We start from the raw sequence: 24772 nt of genomic DNA, 5'->3' as shown, positions 1-24772 counted from the left end.
TCATAGGAAAGTTACTAAATTGATTTTTCCTGACAAGTGACTAGAACAAAGTATTATTGATTCACACAAATAAAAACAAACTATAAAAATGCAGATTTTCATCTGGAATGATAAGAGCTAAGAAAGGATATAACTGAAGCTTAGTGAAAAATACAGCTCAAATGAACAAAAACCTTTTCACCAAATTTCAACATACTAGTACAAGGAAGCATTACCTTGAGGCTTGAAACTTGTGACATTAATATCAATAAAAGAACAATAATTTTATATAAGGTAGGAAACAATGAATTTACAAACATATGTTATTCTCTGTGGTGTTATCTTCTTAAGTACTCTTCCTTTTCCACAAAGAAGCTATGTGTTCCTCAAAGAGAAGAGATGGGTCTTTTACTGGTTCTAGAATACAGCACAGAACTAAAAACTCTACTAAAGTAAATACTTGATAAACACTGAAATGCCTGAACAATATAGTAGTCTATCTGTTATTCCTTGAAAGTAACATTATGAAAATAAATCCAGGAGAAATACTTTTAAAATTATTGGACTACTTGAAAGCATTGAAAAAAAAAAAAAAAGAGCCTAGACTACATCTTTCAAAAAATTGATTGTAAAAAATCAATTACAATCAAGAATCATCTACCCAGCAAAACTGAGTATAATCTTCAAGGGAAAAAAATAAGACATCCCATGAAAGAGAGGACTTGATGAAAAGACCAGAGATGAACAGAAAGTTTGACTTTCAAATACAAGATTCAAGAGAAACATAAACAGGTAAATGGGAAAGGAAAATCATAAGGGGTTTAATAAGATTAAATGGTCTACATTCCTACATGGAAAAATGATACTTGTAACACATAAAAACTTTCTCATTATTAGGACAGTTAGAAGGAGTATATAGTTAGAAGGTATAGACATATATGAGATGATATCTAAAAAATATTAAGGGGTGAGAGAAGAATGCATGGGAGAAAAGGAAAGAAAGAGGCAGGATGGGATAAATTATCTCAAATAAAAGAAAGAAAAAAGCTTTTCCAGTGGAAAGGAAAGAGGAGAGTTAAAAGGGGAGTAAGTGAACCTTACTTTCATCACAATTGGTTCAAAAAGAAAATAATATATACACTCAATTGAGTGTAGAAATCAAACTTACCTTGTGGGAAAATAGGAATGAGAGGGTATAAAGAAGGAGGGGAGAGGAGTTAGATAGAAGGGAGAGAAAATTGGGGAAGGGGTAGTCAGAAGCAAAAACACTTTTGATGAGGGACAGGGTGAAAAAAGAGAGAAAATAAACAAGGAGGAAAATAGGGTAGAGGGAAATACAGTTAACAATAGTAATTGTAAAAGAAAAAAAATTGAAGCAAATTTCTCTGATGAAGGCTTCATTTCTCAAACATATAGAGAACTAAGTCAAAATTATAAAAATAAGAGCCATGCCCTAATTGATGAATGATCAAAAGATATGAACAGTTTTCAGATAAAATAATCAAAGCTATCTATAGCCATTTTAAAAAAATGTTCTAAATCACTACTGCCTGGAGAAATGCAAATTAAAACAATTCTGATGTACCACCTCATACTCATTTAATTGACTAATAGGATAGAAATGGAAAATGACAAATGTCAGAGGAGAGATGGGAAAAATAAGACAATTCACTGTTGATGGAGTTGTGAACTGATTCAACCATTCTTTAGAGCAATTTGGAACTATGCCCAAAGGGCTATAAAACCAGGTATACCTTTGACCGAGCAATACTTCCACTGGATCAATATCCCAAATGAGACAAAAAAAGAAAAAGAAAAGGACCTATATGAACAAAAACATTCATAGCAGCTCTTCTGGAGGCAAGAAAATGGAAACTGAGGGATGTGCGTCAATTAGGGAATGGTGACTAAGAAACAACAATACAGTAAAGTGATCAGTTATTTAGCTATTTAACTAAATTAGCTATTTAGATTTAGCTATTCTCAGCAGTACAATGATCCAAGATATCTCTAAAAGACTTATGATGAAAAATGCTATCTATATGCAGAGAAAGAACTGATTGTATCTTAATACAAACCGAAGCATATTATTTTTTAACTTTATTTTTCTTGAGGATATGGAGGGGTGTCCTATGTTTTGTTTGGCAACATGACTATTACAGAAATGTCTTTCATGACCATACATGTATAACCTATTTAAATTGCTTGCTTTCACAGTGGGGAGAGAGAGAAATGAGAGGGGGAAGAGGAGAAAAGAAGGGAGAGCATTGGGAACTCAATTTTTTTTTTTAAACTGACATTAAAAATTGTTTTTACATGTAACTGGAGAAGAAAAAAACACTAAATAATTTTTAAGTGCCATTTCAGTTCCTTTCTCTTGCCTTTGAACTGGCTGTCCTGTCTGCCTAGAATGTTCTGACCCTTCATCTCCACTTCTTTATTTTTTTGGCTTTCTTCACTATTCAGCTGAAAACCATTTATTTTCAGGAATCCCTTTCTGGTCCCCAGTAACTAGCATCTTTTCTTCTCAAATTACATTCTATCCATTACTTGGCATGCATCTTATATATATCTAATTATTTGTTGAGTCTCTTCCCCTCATTAGTAAGTGAGCTTTTTGAGGGCAGTAACAGGTTTGGCAGTATGAGTTATGGGGATTTTGTTGTTATTTTGTCTTTCTTTGTGACTTAGCACTTAACACTATGCCTCACATTTAGTTGCTTAATTAATTATTGTTGACTGACATTGATTACTTTTATTTTTTTGCTTTATAATTTTTTTCTCAAAAGTCAACTCTTAATTTACATATGCAAGCTATTACACCAGTGACAATCAGTGGAAAAGAGTGTTGATTTGAAATTCAAATTCATGAATCTTACTATCTATGACTGGCTTTGAATAGGTCAATATAACTTACCTGGGACAGTTACCTCTTATGTAAAATGAAAAGATTACTATCAGTAATCTCTAGATCTATGATTCTATGGCTTATATTCATCTAATTCCATTAGAAGCAATGCTTCTAGAGGCAGTATTCTATATCATGAAAAATCATTTGGAGTCCGAAAACCTGTACTCATATCCTGTCTCTGATACTGAGGATGCAAGCCACTTAACCTCCACTTAAGCTTCCAAATCTAAGCCCATGATCTTACTTGATGATTTTATTTCTTTACATCAAAATTCATAAGGAACACCATTTAATTACTCTGGGTCTCAATTTCCTTGTGTGTAAAATGGGGATAATTATAGTTACACCACTTTACTAATAGTTTTTTTTTTTTTCTATAAGGAACAAACTTTAATTAAAAGGTTTAAAAACTGCTTTCCTCACAAAAAGTCTGTAAGGTAAATAGTACATCTATTATCTCCAAATTACATAAAAAGAAAACACTATTCGCATAAGTTATTATAATATTTATTGTTAGCATTACTGTTATTATTCTATTCAGAGATAATTATTTTTCCATAATATTTGGAGAAAGATCTCAGAAGATCCAGCCTACTATCATCTCTGTAGAGAAGGGTTAAAAAAGAACACCCATTACGCAATACATACTCCTTGGCACCAACTCAGAGGGGTCATGGTTTAGGTCAGCTTAATTACATATCTATGAGAGAAATACAGCAACAGTGCTGTTCACAATTAAGTGACTCATGATGAACAAAGAATTTTCCTTTGGTCTTGGATCTGAATATTTGAAATACTGATTCTTCCCATGAAAAACTCTACCAGCTTTGGTCAAAGAATTCTTCTAGTGACAGTTCACAGATTTGAACTTTTAAATGTTTCTTTTTTAACCAAATTTGCGATATCAATACAGGATGGTCCTGGTGAGAAATTTCTAGAATGCAAATCAAAATCCATTCTGGGATTTACAGTAGTTACTTTAGTTCCCTGTGGTACTGAGAGATTTGTATTTGGCAGGTTGCTTGCTCCCACTCAGAATCAGTATTGCAGAGGTAATACTTGAACTTGAAATACTTAAGTTTTCCTGGTATTTGAAGCCACTAAGTCATGCTTCTTTAAAATACCTTATATGGTAATGAATATACTACATGAGGAAATCCTAAATTACATATGTATAGGCTATATATGATGTATGTGTGTTTATTTTTCTGTGTGTATACATTGATTACACACAAAATAGCAATATAGCTCTCCTTACACTGATAAGAATCTACTGAAAACATCATGATCTAAGTCAGGGGTCCTCAAACTTTTTAAATAGGGGGCCAGTTCACTGTCCCTCAGACTGTTGGAGGGCCGGACTATAGTAAAAACAAAAACTTTGTTTTGTGGGCCTTTAAATAAAGAAACTTCATAGCCCTGCGTGAGGGGGATAATCGTCCTCAGCTGCCGCATCTGGCCTGTGGACCGTAGTTTGAGGACCCCTGATCTAGGTACTACATGTTAAAAGGACATAGGCAAACTTGAGCATATTAAGATGAGGGTGACTACAGTGGAGAAGGACAGAAAAATACATCATAAGAAATGATTCTAAAAAAGGAAATAGGAATGTTTAACCTGAAGACAGAAAACTAAAAGGGATGCACAACAGCTATTATCAAATATCTGGAGAACCATCATGTGTAAAAGGGCCTAGACTTATTCTCTATAATTCTTTAGAAAGAACTGGAAGCAATGGGTAGAAGTTACAGAAGGACAGATTTTTAAGCAACAAAAAGAGGACTTTTATGTAATCTCAGAGTCAGAAGAAACCACAGAAATCCTTTGATCAGACTTTTTGGAACTAAGAGCCAGCCAAAAATGGAACAGATTGTTCCAGAAGACAATATGTTCCCCATCATTAGAAGTGTGAAAGCAGAGGATGGATGAGAACTTTACAGGAATGTTGTTGATCAAAAGAAGAATTGAAAAACTATTAATAAACATGTGAAAGACTGCTCCAAATCATTAATAAAGAAAAATAAGAAATAGTCAGCAATTATATAAATATAAAGAAGTACACTAATACACTTGTGTGTATGTAGCACTGTGAACTGGTCCAATCATTCTGGAAAGCAATTTGGAATAATTTAAACAAAGTTATTAAAACTTCATACTTTTTGAACCAGTGATTACAGTGCTGGGCACATATCCCAAGGAAGTTACAAACAGAAATAGTGGTCACATATGCAACAAATAGAAACATCAGTTACATACACAACCAAATATTCATATGAGCATTTTTAGCTCATAGGAGCTAAAAATTCGAAACAAAGTCAATGCCCATCTATGTTGCTACACCATAGGAAACAAAAGATATGCTGAATTCAAAGAAGTGCAAGATTTATATGAACTAATAAAAGAGTGAGATGAGACCAAGTGAGATGAGACAACAATATATACAATTAGAGAAATAGAAGTGTAAAGGAAAAAAAATTAACTGAATTTTGTTTCTTACAATATTGGAAAATCTGAACACCTCCTCTTCCCCCCTCTTTTGAATAGAATCTTTAATGAATGGAACTGGGAACTTAGAACAAGAAATGAATTAAAATAGTGGCCAAGTTCATCGAATGCTGAGCACTGGAATAAACAGAATATTGCCTGTCTGTCCTAACTCACATCTCATTTTTCTTTTGTAGCACCCTCAGCACTTTCCAAACTCCAGGTTCTCTGCTGTGTTATTGGTTTATCTCTGCACCATAAAATTTTCTTCCATGACTGGCAATATTCTGGAACACATTCAATTACCAAAACTTTTGATTCCTCATCCTTTTGTCTGAATAATAATAATAATGACACTTCTATAGTGCTTTAAAGTCTACAAAGCAATTTAATTATCTTAAGTGAGTATAAAAACTCTGTGAGCCTAGTATTCTTATACCCATTTGACAGATAAGGAAAAAAGTGAGGTTAAAAAAGAGATCTATCCATGTTAAAAGTTATACCAAATGTCTAAAACAGAATTGAAGCCCACATCTTTTTCTCTCCAACGTAAGCATTTGATAATACTATTATTGTTGTCAATCTCTTCAGTCACGACCAATTTTTTATGACCCCATTTGGAGTTTTCTTAGCAGAGATACTAGAATGGTTTGCTTTTTCCTTCTCCAACTCATTTTACAAATAAGGAATAAACAGAGTTAACTGAGTTGCCCAAATTCACACAACTAGTATTAAATGTCTGAGGCCAGATCTGAATTGGAATCTTACTGATTTCAGGCCTGGCACTCTGTACCATGAAGTTATCCTTTATATCACAAGGTTTCATTTAATGCAAATGTAAATATTGTAATTTTATTAGTAACTACTCAATGTAAAAGGAACTCAAGTGCTAACTATACACTAGTCAATGCACCAGGCCATGAAGTGGGAGGGGGAGGAAGGGAAAGGGATTGGCATGTAGGAGAGTGGGCCCTAAATGGAGAATAGGGGAAGACTTAGAAGGGATTTGGCCTATGGATACAAAGAATTTAACTATCCTATTCACAATGAGATTTCCAGCAACTGAACTGCATTTATTTATCTTTTCTTACTTTCATAACTCTCCTGTCTTAAATCTAGTCTTCATAATGTGACTGGAACAATATAGACTAGCCAGTTCATTAGAAGATGGAGGTCTTCAGCCTAATTTACCTTTCATGACCATTAACACTTGTCCCTTTGTCTAGTAACAAGTGTTGGGATCAGAGAATACAAGGATTCTTGATCTTGTGCAAAGTTTAGATATTTAAGTTTCTAATGGGCCCCAAACTCTACCTCATAAAACCTCACTGTTATGTAGTGAGGTTTTCAAAGTAGAAAAGCTGTGGATGTTGCAATGTGATAACAGCACCTTTAGGGCCTGCAAAAGATAAGCTACCACACTTATTCACAAGTTACACTGAAAGAATACGAATGCACTCAGAGAATAGGACTCAAAAAGTGATTTGATTTCAGTAAGTTTTTCTTCCTGGTTTCCAAAACAAAATGAAAAAACTTTAGGTTATTCCATGTGACATCCCATATTATATTCAGTACAAAGTGTCAGTGCTGGAGTATGGTGGATATGTTTACTCTATGCTTTAGTTCTTGGTTTTCATCGGTGATCACACCTGGGTAGATACCTCATTTGGTCATCCTGAAGAGTTGCCTGGGATTGAGAGAGGTCAAACTGACTTACCCAGCATCACACAGATAACAGATGTCATAGACAGGAGTGCAAGGCTAACCTCTCAAGACTTCCTATCAGCTAAAATATAATACCATAAACCTATCTAACTGACTTCCAGGTTCTTTTCCTCACCCTCCTCTCAAACCCTAGTAATTTCCACATATATCAAGAAGAAATATCAGAAGATTCCTTTAAATAGAACAAACCTTTGAGCCTATTTCACAAACATCAATGGGATCATTATCCCCGCAACAGTTGGTGGTGGTGTCTTTGTGATGAGGATCTTCCCAAGTCTAAACAGGAGAAAAACAGAAATTTCAGTTAATAATCAAATTCCAACTACAATCATCTTCTTCTTTTACCTTGTAACCATTAAGTTTTACAGGTAACTACAAGGTGAATGAAAAAGCTTCATATAGACTAAAGATCAATATGCCAATACATCCATAACTCCTAATACAATATTTTACAATATTTTCTCCTCCAGACTTCCCTTTGTCTGTATAATCACATCTGGAAGTAGGTTTCATCATGTTTCTTCAAGTTTAGTCAGCATCTAAATTTATATTCTCGTTTTCAGTTCCCACACCATGTGCCCCTGCCCTTCTCTGCCAGCCAGAATTTGGATTTTAATCAGTCCCTATATAGCAGTAAAAACTAAGTTGGCATTTTATCTGAGTTGAAAGAGGGTATGGTAAGAGGAGAACTAACTTTAAACTCTTTAAATATCTTTTATCAGAAAGCAAGTTTTTCCTTCAGTGATACAATCTAAATAAAAGGAATACTGAATCTCTCACAAAAGGGAAAATAATTGTCTATGTGAATGAGTAAGTATGTGTATATACATTCATATACATATATTATATAAAACATATATATGCATATATTTTAGCCATTTTATTTAATTCATAAAAATAGTCCCTCTCTGATAGAGGTTTTTACTTGTCTATGCCCAAATTCTTTGCTTTATTTAAAAATTTTTTAAAAACATTGCATCTTGTTGGCTTCCAAATATGTGTGTATGTATATTTTAACCTTTCTGTGTTCCAGATTGGAGGTCTCAAACATGAGTCTGCAACATTTTCTGTGATCTGAAGAAAATTGTAATAGGGAAATATTTCATAAAATAAATGAAAATAAAATAGAACTTGTATTCTTGTTGCTTGCATGTGGTTTTCTAAGTCAATATGCAGCTTTAAAGGGATTTTTACATAAAGCTTAATGACCCCCTCTTCCATTTTTATTTGAATTTGGAACCCCTTTTCTAAGCAACTATCACAGTAAGTTATAGAAAGGTGCTAGTTAGAGGGAGTTTCCTCACCTAACAATGAAATCACAAGTTATTATCATCATCATTCTCATCATCATTATTAATGACAATAATTACATTTTTTTTAATTTAAACTACCAGAAGACAAGAGCATACAGAGAGATTCAGAGCTGGAAGAGGCCTTAGAGATTTTAGAAATAAGAAGTATTGGTGCCAGAACTTAAAACCAAGTCTCTAATTCCAATTCCAGTACCCTTTTTATTTATCAGACCTATTTATAATTTTGGATTATATATATATATATATATATACATATATATATATATATATCTGTTTCCTTCTTTGGAATTGATAACATATTCATAGAATTTTAGAAGTAGAAGGCACTTTAGAATTGGTATCTAGTCAACACCCCTGATTTTTTTCAGACGAAGAAACTGAGACCTAGGAAAATCAATTTTCTTGCCCAGGCCATATACTAATTATATAGTCCATTATATTTTAATTACACATTCATATATATTTTTAGGCATAGGTAGAATTTCTACCTACTCAAAAACTGAAGAAGTTCTTACTTTCTACGGCTACTGTGAAAATGAACCCAACCAATCAAAACAAACTCAAGCAACTATTCTAATGATCTATATTCACCATATCCAGTTTTTTATACCCATTCAATTCATATCATTCATCTCAGAGTCCTTTATCTAATGTCATAATCTCAAGCAATATTTTTCTTTAAGTCAGTTTTCTTTTGTTAATAATATTTCATTTTTCCAAATACATGCAAAGATAGCATTCACTTTTGCAAAATCTTGTGTTCCAAATTTTTCTTTTTCTCTTCTCCCTACCTCCTTCCGAAGACAACAAGCAAGCCAATATAGGTTAAACATGTACAATTCTTCTAAACATATTTCCATATTCATCATGTTACACACACACACACACACACACACACACACACACAAAATCAGATCAAAAGGGGAAAAAAATACAAGGAAAAAAAACAAACAACAACAACAAAAAGGTGAAAATACTATGCTTTGATCCACATTCAGTTTCCATAGTTCTTCTTCTGGATGCAGATGGCTCTCTCCATCACAAATCACCTGGAATTGCCCTGAATCACCTCATCGTTGAAAAGATCATAGACTTGGATTTTTTTTTTCAGGAATGAGGTGATTCAAGAAAAAATTTGGAATACACAAGGTTTTGCAAGGGTGAATTCGAAGACTATCTTTGCATGTATTTTGAAAATAAAAGGCTACTATTATTTTTTTAAAAATAAGGGAGACTTGGGCATCTTCATAGATGACAGAGGAGAAGCTAGATTAAAAATAAAGGTGAGATAATGATAAAGGTACCAAGTTTCCTTGAGGAAATAGAAGAAGTTTAGATTAAGAGAAAAAGCAGAGGATTTGGTCTTGGCAAGGACTCTCATCATCAGATATTGGAAAAGAAATGGAATTTTGAAGAGAGGTTCTTCAGTGCTGAGTAAGAATACAGATAATGGCATATTAAGAGTTTAAATCTAATAGCGTCATTGTTGAAAATTGTTGAAAATATGTTGCATATCATACTTAATTATCCTTTTTCCTAGTTCATTTATTATCTAGAAACAATTTGCTATAGTTGAGTCTTATGCTAACTTTCCCCATTAATTGTCTCTCTCACTGCTATTTTCAGATTTATACGTTACCTGTAACTTTTCAATATTGTCCTTTGGATTGGCTTAAAAATGAATCTATAGTAGTAATATCTAGTATTTATGTAGTGCTTTAATACTTGCAAAGTGCTTTATAAATATTTTCAAATTTTATCCTCCCAATAATCCTGGGAGTAGGTGCTATTATCATTATCCCCATTTTACAAATGATGAAACAGGAAGACAGATTAAATGATTTATCCATAGTCACATGTGTCTTTGAGGTCAGATTTGAATTCTTTTTTTCCCTGACTTCAGTTCCAGTATTCTATTCACTATGTGGTTCTATTTCTATTCTGTGCCACTAAGTAGTTGTATTTTGAAGAAGCATTGTTCTTGGTTAACATTGTTCTTCCCTTCTGAGGACGTTATTTGCTGACTGAGGCAGTTTCTGGGCCTTTTTGATCTTTTTATTATGACAACTGTTTTAAATTGGTTAAATTCTGTTCAGAAATGGTGATTATCAGAGTTGATTTTTACTTTATCTCTTTCCAGTTTAATTGCATAGTTTTATGGTTATCCTTTCTTCTAATTGAGTTTGAACTTTACCTGAATCAGTTGATGCTTTGATTACATAAATATTGATTTTGAAATGACTTCTACTTTGATAACTATTATTTTTCTTTCCATTAAGATAGCCAATTTTATTTGTTGATAATATTAATCAGTGTTTAATATTTCTAGCACTTTTAGCTACTTAGAAAAGTTCTAATTTTAATAAAAACAAACATTCAGATAAAAAAAGTCAAGGCCATCACTGTTGATCACATAATCTTGTTAATGTCTACAATGTTCTCTTGGTTGTTCTCATTTCATTTAGCATCAGTTTGTGTAAGTCTTTCCAGGCTTTTCTGAAATCAGACTGCTCATCATTTCTTACAGAACAATAATATTCCATTACATTCATATACCATTACTTATTCAGCCATTCTCCAACTGAGGGGTATCCACTCAATTTTCAGTTCCTTGTCACTACAAAAAGAGCTGCTGCAAACATTTTTGCACAAGTGGATTCCTTTCCCTCCTTTATGATCTCTTTAGGATACAGACCTAGCAAAAGGTACTGCTGGATCAAAGATTATGCACAGTTTGATGGCACTTTAGGCATAGTTCTATTCAAAATTACTATAAAATGTATAAATTATTTTTGAATCCACTTATCAAGACATCAGTCCTTAACTTTTTACTTTTATCATTAACTGTCAATATTGTGCCTTTTCTTTAGTGATATTAATATAAAAAATATTGGAAAACCAATATGTTCAGTTCTCGAGTACTGAACTCAAGTCTTTTTACTGCTAAGCTGCTAACTCTGTTTTGCAAACTGACATACTGGACAGACACTAAGCTTGGAGTCTGGAAGACACGTGTTAAAATCCCATCTTATATGCTTGCCTTACTATGTGACCCTAAGCAACTCACATTACCTCAATGTGCTGCAGTTTCCTCATTTGTCAAATAAGACGTTTGACTTCACTAGCCTTTGAGTTCCCTTGCAATGAGTCTGCAATCCATTTTCTCTATTATTAATTTCTGCCCTATGTCAACACATTAGAATGGGATTAGGGAAAGAAAGGTGGCCTCGCAGTCAGAGACCCCAGTTCAATCATCAACCAGTTGTGTGGTACGGGGCAATTGCCTAAGTTCTCAAATCCTCATTTTTACTATATCAGATAAGAGTATTATACCATCTCTAAGATCCTCTTCTGCTCTGAGATGCTAAGATGTCTCTTCAGGGCAGAGAAATGAAGACTCAAAAGCTTTGCGAGCACGCCCTCTTGTGGGAAATGAGGGCAGATTTAGGTCCTCATAATCATACTACCAACTACCAGTGATCAAGTAGAAAGCCTATTCAGTAGGAAACTCTGAAAGACTGTCTTGATAAAACATTTTTCTTCTTGCTAATCCTCAAATGCTAGATTTTCCTGCTCTAAAACTAATCTAAATCTCTAATCTAAATTAGTTCCTGAAATTATGATATTAGCAATTTCATGATCATAGTTTGAAAGCAAGAAGGAATGTCAAAATACTAACAAATTTAACCTTATTTTACAGAGGAGAAAACTGAGACCCAAGAAGATTGTGTAACTTGTCCCATGTCCTCTGATTATGAATACAACATTCTGCGAACAGCGTTGCCTTTCCCAGTCTAGTATACCCCATATTAATGGCTATTACTTCTTAGCTAAATGTTTGGTGTCTGCCTTATCCTCAATCTCAACTTGCTCCTTCTTATGTTCTTTTAATGAAAAACAACTGTCACCCTCTGTCCTTTTATGTCTCTATTCAAAATGTTGCTTTCCAATCTATTTCTCCCAATAACCTGAGAGATGTCTTTAGCTCTTCATCCAAGAGGAAATATTAGGATTTTCAGTACTAATGAAGCAAAATGATTGTGTGGATTAGAACAATTATTTCCCTCAGACAAAAGATATCCAAAACAATCTTTGGGTATCATCTCATCAATTTGCTGGGGATGGCAGGGTGTCTCCACTTAGAGATGTTCTTTAAGTACTCACACAAAGAAGTACAATTGAAAGCCACATGTGGCTTTTTAGTACCACAGAGAAAACCAAGGATGATTTTTGGCTAAAGCTAGCTCCAACTTTGGGGAGATACTACTGCTTCAGCAGGAAAAGCTATTACTTCTAAAGCTCTAAAGAGCTGTGGGTTTGGGAAAATGACAGCACACTGGTGAATCACAAGTTAAGTGGAGACACAGTCACTTAAGCAGCATTTCACTGCTTGAGCATTCTGCTAAGCATGGTTGGCTTGGTAACTGCTCTGTACAAATTTCCTTCCATTATCAGCCAAATCATAGCAGAAAAGCAAAGTCCCGCACCAAGTATAACAAGCAAGACAGCTAAAAACAAAATGTTACCTGAGTATTCAATAAGCAAAGAGAAAAGGCTCTCTGACTTATTCAAGTGACTGTCTTTAATTAATATCAATGACATTCATGGAATGTTTTAAAATTCACAACTTCTTTGAGTTATCTCATTTAAGTCTTGCTTATCATTAAGCTATGCTGTTCTAGGAGCAAGCAACAGTGCCCTACAGAACATGTTCTGGGGAAGAGGAAAAATGTATGCTAATAGCATTTCCATATTCTAGAAGGTCACTTACCCTGAATGTTTTATTTGGTAAATACTTGTATGAGATTCTACCTAGAGCAGACACTTTTCCTGAAAATTAGAAATAAAAGGGATAGATTATTTAGAACTGAAAAAGATTCAAAATACCCTTCAGGAGCCAAGTTTCCTTGTAATCAGGGATTGAAAGTAGGATTACTGAATGTAACAAAGAAAATCTTTCTCAAAATATCCTAAGCAAAAAAAAAAAAAAAAAAGTCTTTTAAATGTCCTCACTACTAAGATTACCTCAAAGCACAGGAAGGTGTCTAAAAAATTCCCACCATATTGTTGTTCCATGTTGGTAATGTTTCACTATTCATACTAATAGAATACTAGGACTAGCTTATCATGGTATTCTTCTCAATGTACCGATAGCTGGGTTTAAATAATTTACATTTCGATAACATTCTATGGTTACATAGAACTTTGTATACATTAGTTCATTTGCTCTCCATTCCACGGGGAAAAAGGGAGTACAAATATTTTTGATGTTATTTTACAAATATGGCAGTGTAGGATAGTGAGCAGAGAGCCAATCCTGAAGCCAGAAACATCTAGTGAGTTCAGGTCCTGCCTCTGATATATAGACAATTTATATGACCCTACACAAGCCCCTTCATATGTCAGTGCTATAAGCAACTCTTCAAAACTGTGAAGCTAGTGACTTGGTAAAACAGAGCTGGACCTGGAATTAGGAAGACCTGAATTCAAATCTGACCTCAGACACTAACTCTGTGACTTTGATCAAGTCCCTTAAACTGCCTTAATCCAGTGGAGAAGGGAATAGCAAACTGCTCCAGTATCTTTGCCAAAAAAGCCCTATGAACAACAATGACTTTACAATCCATAGGATAACGAAAAGTTGGACACAACAAAGTAAGACTCTGACCTGCATTTGAAGAGGGAATACCTTCATCCTACACCATTAAAATCACAGGTTCAGTCCATAACCTTATCTTTAACAAATGACAAAAGTAAGGTTCAAAGAAGTTAGAATTAGCTTAAGGACACATAGTGGTATAATGGAACCTAACCATGTCAATAATTTTGTAAATTATAATTTTGATGAATCTCCTCACTTCAAGTCTCTCCCCCCACTTCATTTCATTCTTTACTCTGTTACCAAAGAGATGTGTTCATGTCACCTTCCTCTCCCCATTCAATAAATTTTAGTGATTCCCTATGCCCTCTAACATCAAATATAAAATCCTGTATTTAGCTTTTAAAACCCTTCATAGTCTGACCTCTTCCTACCTTTCAAGTCTTCTTGCACCTTCTTACCCTCTAAAGATTCTATGATCCAGTGACATTGGCCTCCTTGCTGTTCCTCTCATACAACAATCCATCTCTCAACTCCATGCATTTTTACTGGATGTCCCCAATCCTTGGATTGTCCTCCTACTACACCTCCACTTCATGCTTTTCCTGTCTTCCTTCAATTCTCAAGTAAAATCCTACCTTCTACAAAAACTCTTTCCCAATCCAGCCATAATGGGCCTTCTGTCACCCAAGAACATCCTGTATCCTTTTGCCTCCACTCAGTCTATTCCCTAGGCCTATAATGCCCTCTCTGCCTTTTTGCCTCTTAAATTGGTCCTTATCATTTAAAATCCAAGCAAAATAACATCATTTCCTCCACAAGGCTTCCAGTTGTCCCTTCTCCTCAAGCCTCAAAAGCTCTTCATTGGGCCACTCTTTGATACACAATATCAGATAAATGCTCTATAGCTCTCTGTGTGTTGTATCTCCTCAAAGGTAAGCCTGAGGAACACAGAAACCTATTCTTATCTATGCTATGTATGTCATCCAGAGCCTGACAGAATGCTTTGCATGCAGCAAGAACTTAATGTTTGTATTTGCATATATGAGCAGCACTGTATGGAGAACAATAATTGTTTAGAGAGAAAGAACCTGAGTTCAAGTCTTGGCTCTGTAACTACATTATCTGAAACTCTGAATAAATAACTTACTCTGAGCTTCAGTGTGCTCACCTATAAAATGGGGCTAATAATATTCAAACTACCAATCTCACAGGGCTATTCTAAGGAAATTGTTTTGCAAGCTCTATAAATCCAAGTTATTATTCTTCATGCATAAAGTGTAACTCAGGGATTCCCTGCACTGATTTCAGATAAGAATGAAGGAGAAGCTGCCATAATCACCTCCACTTACTTTTGAAAACTGTGCTCCTTCACTATAAGCATCTCTGCAAAATTATTTGCTATATGAAATAAAAATATTATCACAAAAATTAACTCATTGGCTTTGAACTCAGAGTAGTCAATGGAAAAATTCTACCTCTCGACATTTTCTACTTGTGATTCAAACAAGTCACTTAACCTCACTGAATGTCAGTTTTCTCAAGTGTAAAATGAGCAAGTTGAACAAGATGATCTCTAAGGTCTTTTCAGCCCTAAATCCTAGGATTTTACAGTACTATAAGTGCACACAGCAAAAGTTCCCAGTCAAAGCAACTCTTTTACATTCGATGTTTAAATGCTAATACTGAAACTAATCTAGGAAAAAGCTATATATCTCAAGCTACTAAGACTCTGACACCTACACTCCCAGAAGAATCACATGAAAAACTACATGATCCTGGGCAACAGGATCTGTATTTCCAGGAGGAAAAAAAATGCATTACCTAATTATGTTAACAGGAACAGAGACTAGGCTTGTTAGGTCATGTAGAGGGAACTCCAAAATGAAGGGAAATATTTTACTAATGCATCCAGCAACTTTGGAAAGATGTGGAGCCCTGAGAAGTTAAAGGACTGTTCAGTGACATTCAACCAGGATGTGTTAAAAAAAAAAAAAAAAAAGAATGGAATTAGAACTCAAAGTCTTCCAGGTTCCAATATCAGCTTTTTCTCCACTACTGCTGTGTCTCAATTAAATTAATATGCCAGATAAAAGTGCTTTAAATGCAAATAATTCCACAGGAGAATATCTAATTGACAGGATTTAAAGAACTAAGTTGCCCAAGTACCTTTATCAGCCCTCTTCTTTCATGCAATCTTCTCCAATACAGTATTCTGGCTGATTTTATGTGATTGAGGCTGTCCTCTTCAGCCTTTCACAGCCTCCTTCACTACTCACAGGTCAACCAGGCTGCATTTTCAGGCTGCAGGGCTGACAGAGAAACTTGCTATTTCCATGACTTCAATAGGAATTCTAATTCCTTTCAGCACATCATTTTAACTCAGAATGTATCCATGTGGGTGGTCTGGCAGCATCAAAGACAGCCTTGCCCTTCAGAAAATTGTTTTCTCTTTTCTTTTTTTGTCAATGTTTATTCTACATGGACAGCTGGTCTTAAGGGCTGGATAAGGCAATACCCTGTTCTCAGCTATCTGCTTAAATAACATGGTGGAATTTTATAGAGAACTTAAAAAAATGTCAATGATAAGAAACAAAAACTCCCAATTCCAGACAAATGGAGGTTCCAATCACCTATATAAATATAGAGGCAGATATTTCTAGATCCAGTAGGTCTCAACTCAGTACATTTTCCTTTTTATTCATTCTGGTGCTTCTCATTGGGAATGAACAGGATGAAGGCAAGCAAGGAGGTGTAGAAGACAAGAAAAAAAGCAGGGAGAGAGGGGAAAAGATAAATGCTGCTTTCCCATTTCTTATAATGCTACCTCAATGTTCATTTCCCTCCTTTTCACTGTTTTCCCCTTAAAGATTATAAACATAGAATACTGAACAGTCAAAGTGAATAAGCTTACTAAAGCTAATTCATAATGAGGTGAGGAAAAGAAAAAAATCAGTTGAGAAGAAAACATACCACTCTGTTAAAGATGTAAAAAAAAAAAATGTTTTTACATAATATTGCAAGTTTCACATTCAAAGGGGAGACCATAACTACAATTTGACAAACACTTTTGACTAACATGTCCAAAGGGGGAAAAAATGTATAAAACACCAAGGTGGAGGTTTCCTAAATGCTTAAACCTCCATGAAATTGTTTGTGGAAGTACATATGATTTAGAACAAAATTTATTGATATAATAAAACTTTGCATTAAAAAAATCAAATTTACAAATCTCTCAAACAGACATATCTTTACAGCTGATTTAAATTCATGCAGTGCACAGGATTTATAAGGCAATTTACTCAGAAGACAGAAAAGTTTCACCATTATAATAAAAATGTTACCTGAGGGAGGGCACCATAATTCCATATGTAACCCTTGTGAGGAAAGATATTTGCCACATAACGTAGCTTGCCTTTCTTTATATCTTGTTTAATGGGATTCAATGGTTCCTTGGTGGCAATCTAGAGAGATCATAAGGAAAAAAAAAAAAAAAAAGTCAAATGAATAGCAATTAATCCTCTATCCCACTAACTGAAAAGTTTTCTAAAAGTCTGACATTTTCAGACTACCAAAATTCATATACTCTATTCATGTCATAGGTTAAAAATAAAAAATAAAATAATTAAGCCTGTTCATACTACTAATTTACAAGTTATTCTTTATAGGCATGAAGGAAAATGTCTTAAGAAATGTTGTGATTTGGGGAGGGAGACAAGGTGGCGTAGTGGATAGAGCACCAACCCTGAAGTCAGGGTGGACCTAAGTTCAAATCTTGGTCTCAGACATTTAACAATTCCTAGCTGTATAACCCTGGGCAAGTCTTAACCCCAATTGCCTCAGGAAAAAAAAAAGAAAAGAAATGTTGAGATTTTACAATTTCAAAAAACCCAAAAAGTAGAAAGGAATATTGGGATAGTCAACAGATTAAGATTAATCAATATGTATATCCCTAATTTAAAAGCTAGAATTAACACTATCACTAAAATGGTAGTAGAAATACTTTGGATAACTCAACAAAAACAATTGCCATAAATTAAATCCTACTTTGCTCTGCTGAATACTTCATGAAGAGTACAGAGGAAGCTCTGCAAGGTCCGTAGTCTGAATATCTTATAGAATCACTTCTTGTGAAGAAGATTTAAATCACTAATCAGCAGAAGAGCAGATGTTCTTAGATAGTCATCATAAATCAAGCATTACCCTGGAAAACTCTATTGCTCCCACATGAGCAAAATCTAAAGGGAGAATTAAGTCCTTGGAAACCAAAACTGGCATCACTCCCAAATAAACAGGTTTCAATACTGTTACTGAACTAAATATAACTCATTGGCTATTTAGGCCACCCTTGAAAATAGTATTTGTCATCTCCCAAAGTGGTGGGGAGAATGGGAAAGGAGAAGGGTCAATTCAATTTTCAGATAGATCATTTACTAAATAGAAATAAGTTAATAGATTTGCACTGACAAAAAAAAAAAAAAAACAGATAAGAAGTGTAACTACACCTACATGACATCTAAATTATAATTTTTTTTTAATGTATCATGAGTCCAGTCTCAAAATCTGGAGAGCCTGGCTTGAGTTTCTGCCTCTGAAAATATTAGTTATGTTACTTTGGGCATTTTCAGAGCCTTCAATAGAACTCTAAGCATATAAATTCCAAAAGGTTATAGATCTACATCGATAGAGGAAGTGTCCACATTAGAAGCTGTCTATCCTGAACACATCATAAGTCATAGGCTCATATATGTAGTGCTAAGAGACCTCAGAAGCCATTTAGTCTAACCCCCTTATTTTACAAAAGAGGAAACTGAAGCCCAAGGAGATTAAGTGATTGGTCTAAGATCACATTGGTAACTCAGATAAATAGAATATTATTGTTGTTTTTTAACCAAATGGAAAATATATTTAACAAAAATTCTTAAATTACAAATCTTTCCTCATTTTAAACCAACTATATTGAATTTTATGGGAAGCTGTTAAACTAAAAGACCATATTTTAGATGCTTAAAAAAATGAAGCTATAATTCCCTTTGATATTAGTAGGACATATTCAATTACATACCTCCATTTTGGCATTTGTCCAACGAGGTACTTCTACAACCATGTTAAACACTGCCTGTGAAAATAACAATAATAAAAGAATTTAAAGCCTAAATACTCATAACATATCAAATTATGTACTTCAAAATATGCTTCAATTTGTTTTCTTATCAATATCAACTGACCTCCACTAAGAAAAATTCTTACTCAAGTTCAATGAGCTTCTTATTCCAAAATCTTCAATTTCCTAAAAACTGAGAGAAAATAATGTCTAAAATAAAACAACCACATTCTTCAATTTTCCATGAGATGATAACAATGGAAGTTCAAGTTAAAGGATCTGGATTCAAATCACAGGTCTTCCATTTTACTCATGTGATCCTAAAAAATTACTTAAGTTTTTTTGGGTCTCATTTCTTCATCTGTCAAATGAGGAGATTGGGATGAATGACCTTAAAGGCCTGTTCTGACTCTAAATGATGAGAAACCCGGAAGATCTGAGCTGGAAGGGACTTAAGAAATTATTTTTCCCAATTATGTCTTTTTTGTTTGTTATCTAGTGTTTTTTTTTTAAGTTCTATATGAAATTCTAAGATGTTATTTAATAGATACCTGCAAATGGAAGCATTGTCTTATCTAGTCCTTAAGGCCAACTGCCCACGTGGGATCTCCCTGCTCCTAATCTCCCTTACTACAGAGAAGAGATATCCAGAAATGAATTCTGTAATGCAGTTTACTGGTTACAGTTGGAAGGCATAAGGGCTCTAATTCCATCTCCACTTAAACACTTAAGTTTCTCAGCTGAAGCTTCTTCATTTTTAGGTAATAATTGACCATTTCATAAGATTATTTTAAAGATCAAAAGAGAAAAGCTTGGGGAAATCACTTAAAAAGTGTAAAATGTTATACCAACATGCAAATTATTATTATTAAATGTAATATTAGTAGAAATAGTTATTAAAGTTTGACCTTACAGGGCAGCACAATTAGGAGTAATATCAGCCAATGCATTGCCAAACTATGCAAACTAGAAGATAAGTTTGGAGTCCCACGGGTGTTAAAGTCTAAATCCTTTATTATCTCCTTCACAATATAGTTTCTTTGCCTGGGGCCCAGGCTAGCTTTCTTAGAGGCCTTCTGGAATCTTGTTTTCAGTGGAGAAGCGCAGGAGGCTAGGCCAGCCACCACAAGGCTGATGAAGATGGAATGAATCTCTCTCTCCTTGGCTCTGAGAGCTTGAGCTCCTGCCTCTTGTCTTTCTGGCTCTGACTCTGGCTGAGGCTCCCAGCTTATATGCTCTCTTATAATTACATTATCATAGGTGTGAATCTTATAGAACTATATTAAGTATTAAGTACATATACTGAACTAGAGAACTATTAAGCACCAAGCTAAACTAGATAGCCATTGTTTCATCAATTCTACTGACTTAACACCTTGTAAGAATCCTTGTTTCAGAGTTCTGGCCCATAACAGATAAAAGAAATTAGAGGTAGTTACAAAAGAAGCATATTGCTTCATTTGCCATTTCTGAACTTTATGCTCTGCATGGCTATATAAATATAGTTTCAATGTAAAGTAGTTCTAGAAATATAACAGGTTCAACAATCTCCTCACCCCCAACCCCCACAGTGGTCCTATCAAGAGAGCTTCTAAAGATAAGGCTAAGTCATCTGTGCTCTAACAGCCAATCTCATCAAAGATAGAGTTTTGTTAAGCCACATCTAAAGTTTCTCAGCAGTTGAAACAAAGAAATTTCTTTACTCACAATTAAATAGAACTACAAAGAATCACAAAAGCACAGAATGGTGTTTTTACAAAACTGCCCCTAACTGTGGCTCAGGGATTCATATGGCACAACTGCACATGCTAATAAGAAGGGGAAAGCTAAATCTGAACCTGAATTTCTCTACTTCCTCTAATTCTCAACAATTATTCCCCTAGAGCTTGTCTCATCACCCATCTCAAGCAAGTGCAGACATAGCCCTACCATTATGTTTCATTTTCTATGTTCTTTCGTGAGGCACCTCTGCACCTGTTTAAATATGTCTGGAGTCATCGTTATAAAGGAAAACCTAAGTAAATGGCAGATGTTCACATAATTTATTCATCTCAGAAAGCCTGGTTACTAGAGAACAAATGCCTTAGATGAATGCATAGAGGGTAACAGAGAAGACCTCACTAGTGACAAGAAATGAAGTTTTATAGAATGCTAACTACTATAACCACTCACAGAGCTCAGAATGAGGCCAAAAGGATGATGGATGAGAGCTGAATTTTAAGCTTGCCAAGCTCAATCTCCCCCAAAACCTCTCTCCTTCTGATTCTGATTGTTAAGGACTTATTCCCAGTCTCCTCTTTTCTAGTGACAGGCACAAGCAAACAATTTTTTAGAAAGAGGCATTTTTCTGATGTTTTTCCTTAAAAAAAAAGTTCATTTGTAAGTTAGTTGCTCTGAATTGAATGCATTTTCCCATTGATTAATCAATTAATCAATAAATAAATACTTATTAAGAACCTACCATAACTTAGGCTAGGCTAGATGGAGATACAAAAACCAAAATGATATGGCCCCTGCTGTCTATACTATAAAATGCAATCCTTTAAATAACTGATTAGGTTTTTCAGACTAGCCCACAAAATCCTATTTACCACATAACCATAGTCAGTAGCTTAGGGCACTCTCCCCAAATCTCAAAACTCCTTGATTTCTCTTAAACTGAGTTCCTCTGAGTCCTAAACCTAGGATTTACAGAGGAGAAAAGAAGGGGAAGAAGGTAAAGACTGTGTAGAAGCATCTACAGCAGCCAGAACAGGATTCTGAACACATGCGGCAATAGCCATTTCCCTTGCACATTTAGATGAGGATAGATTAGCTGGGACTCCATTTAGTTGGACAGTTTTTGTGCATTGGAAAGGGAAATCTTACTTTACTCAATTTAGCTGCAAAACAGTTCTCTCTTATCTGACTTACATATTATTTAGTGAAAAATATTGCATTTGGAATCAGGGGAGCTCTTTTCTTCCACTTCCAGATGGGGTAAAGATCCAAGATCACCCACAGTATATACTGAGCAATACAAAGGGGAAGGTTTCCTTCCCCTGCTCTTTTCTTCTACCTTACGGCCCCCAGATATCAATCAATAGATCAGAAAGCATTTATTAAACATTTACTATGTGCCTTGCACTAGGCTAAGTACAAAAAAAAAACCCCTGCTCTAAAGGAAATCCCATTTTTATATGTTGAACATTATTTAGAGAGATACAGACACATGTATATACCCACATATACATATACCCACATAAAAATATATGTATGAAAAATATGTGTATGTATGAAATATAAGAAAACATATGTATGTACATACACACAGGTATATACATGTAGGTGTACACACATATCCATACATGTATATAGTCAAACAAATATACATCAATATTTTATCACTCTGGCTATTAATAAAAATCATTACCAACATCTATATAATTTTTTAAGATTTGTAAAGTTCTTTTATATACATTATCTTATTTGTTAACTAACATGTATAGAAGTGTGTTTGCACATACATATATTTTCTTATATTTCATACATATCTGTTGATTGATTAATGTTCCGTTTATTTTTTCCTGTGTTAGAGGCAATGTGATGTAACAGAAGGGGTTTTCACTAGATTTGAGCTTTGGAGGAGAGGCTTGACTTTGACCCATAGTTAGCTGAATGATCCCTAAGCAAGTCACTTAATTTCCCAGGGACCCTGCCTCAACTTCTCTAAGATTAGAATGATATAAGGTGAACTGTTTACCTGACTATAAGAGATTACTTTTATTTTACATTAAAGAAAATTGAGGTTCAAATATGCTAAGTGGCTTCCCCAGGGACACAAACCTAGTAAGTGTGTGAAGCCACATTTGAACTCAGGTCTTCCTGATTCAAAGTACAGTACTCACTACTAACCAAACTACCTCTCTCAGGTTCTTAAAATAAAATTGATGAGGTTCTAGGAACTAGGTGGGATTGGCAGAGAAAACCTGATAAAATTGCTCTCTGAGGCAAGTAGATAGGGATCAGCTCAATCAACCTTACAGTTCCACTCCTGGCAAGGTCTCAGATAATCCCACTTTATTGTATCCAATAAAAAGCCAAATTATGTCAAACTCCTGAGGTTAAATTTCCCCTACAAATCTGTCTATGGGCTACCATCTTTGCTCAATCATTTGGGATTGAGCCTACCCATTCTGCCTCATGGTGTCTTTCTCCTCCTTAGCACTAACTCTTTTAAGGTACTAAACTCCTCTATGAATTTAGCCTTTCAGTCAATGGTGTACTCCTACCTCATGGTGTATTTCCTTTCTCCTGGTTAATGAGTTCCACTAGGGAACTTGTCTTTTCCATTGTTAATTGTTAAAAACCCCTTTCCTTGCTATTTATACACTTTCCTAAATCTATTTCATATTTATCACTCCTAGTGTCTATTTTATCTCTTCATTTTGTCTGTAACTTCTTCCCATAAATAAGTGTGCCTTTTGGCAAAGAATTCTTCACATGTGAATTGCTGCCAAACCCCAACTTTTGTGCCAATTGCTCACTTCAATTTGGCTCAATATTTGGTGTTACCCCAATCTCATCAAAATGGTTAACTCTAAAGTCTAAATACATGTCTTTACTCCTTGACCAGAATAAATCAACCTTTTTCTCGGATTATTCATCTACAAAATGGGATGACAACATTCACTCTTCATGCCTCACAGAACTGTGAGAAACACAAAATCAGAAGATACAAGCAAAAAACCATTTTAGAGCACTATACAAATATTTGGCATAATTGTTATGATGATTTTTTAACAATAAAAATTATTTACAAAAAACAAGTCTCTAGACATACCTCATGATCATTGGTCCGAGCTTTCTTTGTAGGAATGCCATTTTCCTATGTATGAGGGAGAAAAAAAGACATTTATGTTTGCACATCTCTTTACAAAAGATCACTAGTTGCTTCTAGAGCATTTTCAACTGGATGTCCAGAAGCATATGAAACTCAATATATCTAAATTTGTTATCTTACCTCCCAACTCCACTTCTTTCCCTGACTTCTATTTGTTTCTTTTTTGAGTCACCCAGATGTGTAACCTCCAAGTCATTCTCAATTCCACACTTTCCCTCAACTCATACTCTTCCCCCTCACCTCACCATGTTACCAATAGTCAACTCATGTAAAGTCTACCTTCACAAAATCTCTTGTATCTGTTCTCCCACCCAAATCAGTTTTTATACTTTGTCTCTAGGACTCTTGCAATATCCTCCTAATTGGTATCTCTACCTCAAGTCTCTTCCTTTTTCAATCCATTTTTCATATAACTTCCAAAGTGATATTAATAGGTCCAACTTTGCTCAAAAACTTCCAGTGGTTCCCTATTGCCTCTAGGATAGAATACAAACGCCTCCAGTTGTACTTATATATACATATATACATGCATATATAGACACATAATGAAAATGTCCAGAGAGCAGGGGCTATTTAATTTTTGTTGCTAAATTTTGTTGCTAATATTCCCAGAGTCTAGAACAGAATTCTTAATAAATATTATGGATTATCGTACTAAAGACATATTTTCTGAATATTGTTCCAGAAGATTAAACAAAACTTCAGTAAGAACCAAAAACAGAACCAAAATTGCAAGCAACAATTAGAGTGCCTATTGCATGCTTAGAATTGCCAA

The 24772-nt window shown here is 34.5% G+C and overlaps 1 protein-coding gene across 1 annotated transcript in view; it reads right to left on the bottom strand.

The window, feature by feature from the left end:
- The window catches only part of PPA2 (inorganic pyrophosphatase 2), a 127798-nt gene that overhangs the window by 87559 nt on the left and 15467 nt on the right, over positions 1 to 24772 (bottom strand). The window contains exons 3-6 of the mRNA XM_051967443.1: positions 23938 to 23982; positions 19077 to 19130; positions 17356 to 17475; positions 7289 to 7375 (exon numbers count right to left, since the gene is read on the bottom strand). Coding sequence (XP_051823403.1) covers positions 7289 to 7375; positions 17356 to 17475; positions 19077 to 19130; positions 23938 to 23982 — 306 coding nt within the window. The remainder of the gene's footprint in view (positions 1 to 7288; positions 7376 to 17355; positions 17476 to 19076; positions 19131 to 23937; positions 23983 to 24772) is intronic.

The sequence above is a fragment of the Antechinus flavipes genome, chromosome 6 (genome assembly GCF_016432865.1).
Source record: "Antechinus flavipes isolate AdamAnt ecotype Samford, QLD, Australia chromosome 6, AdamAnt_v2, whole genome shotgun sequence".
NCBI lineage: Eukaryota > Metazoa > Chordata > Mammalia > Dasyuromorphia > Dasyuridae > Antechinus > Antechinus flavipes.
The sequence above is the reverse complement of the archived record's forward strand: the minus strand, read 5'-3'. Positions and strand labels throughout refer to the sequence as shown.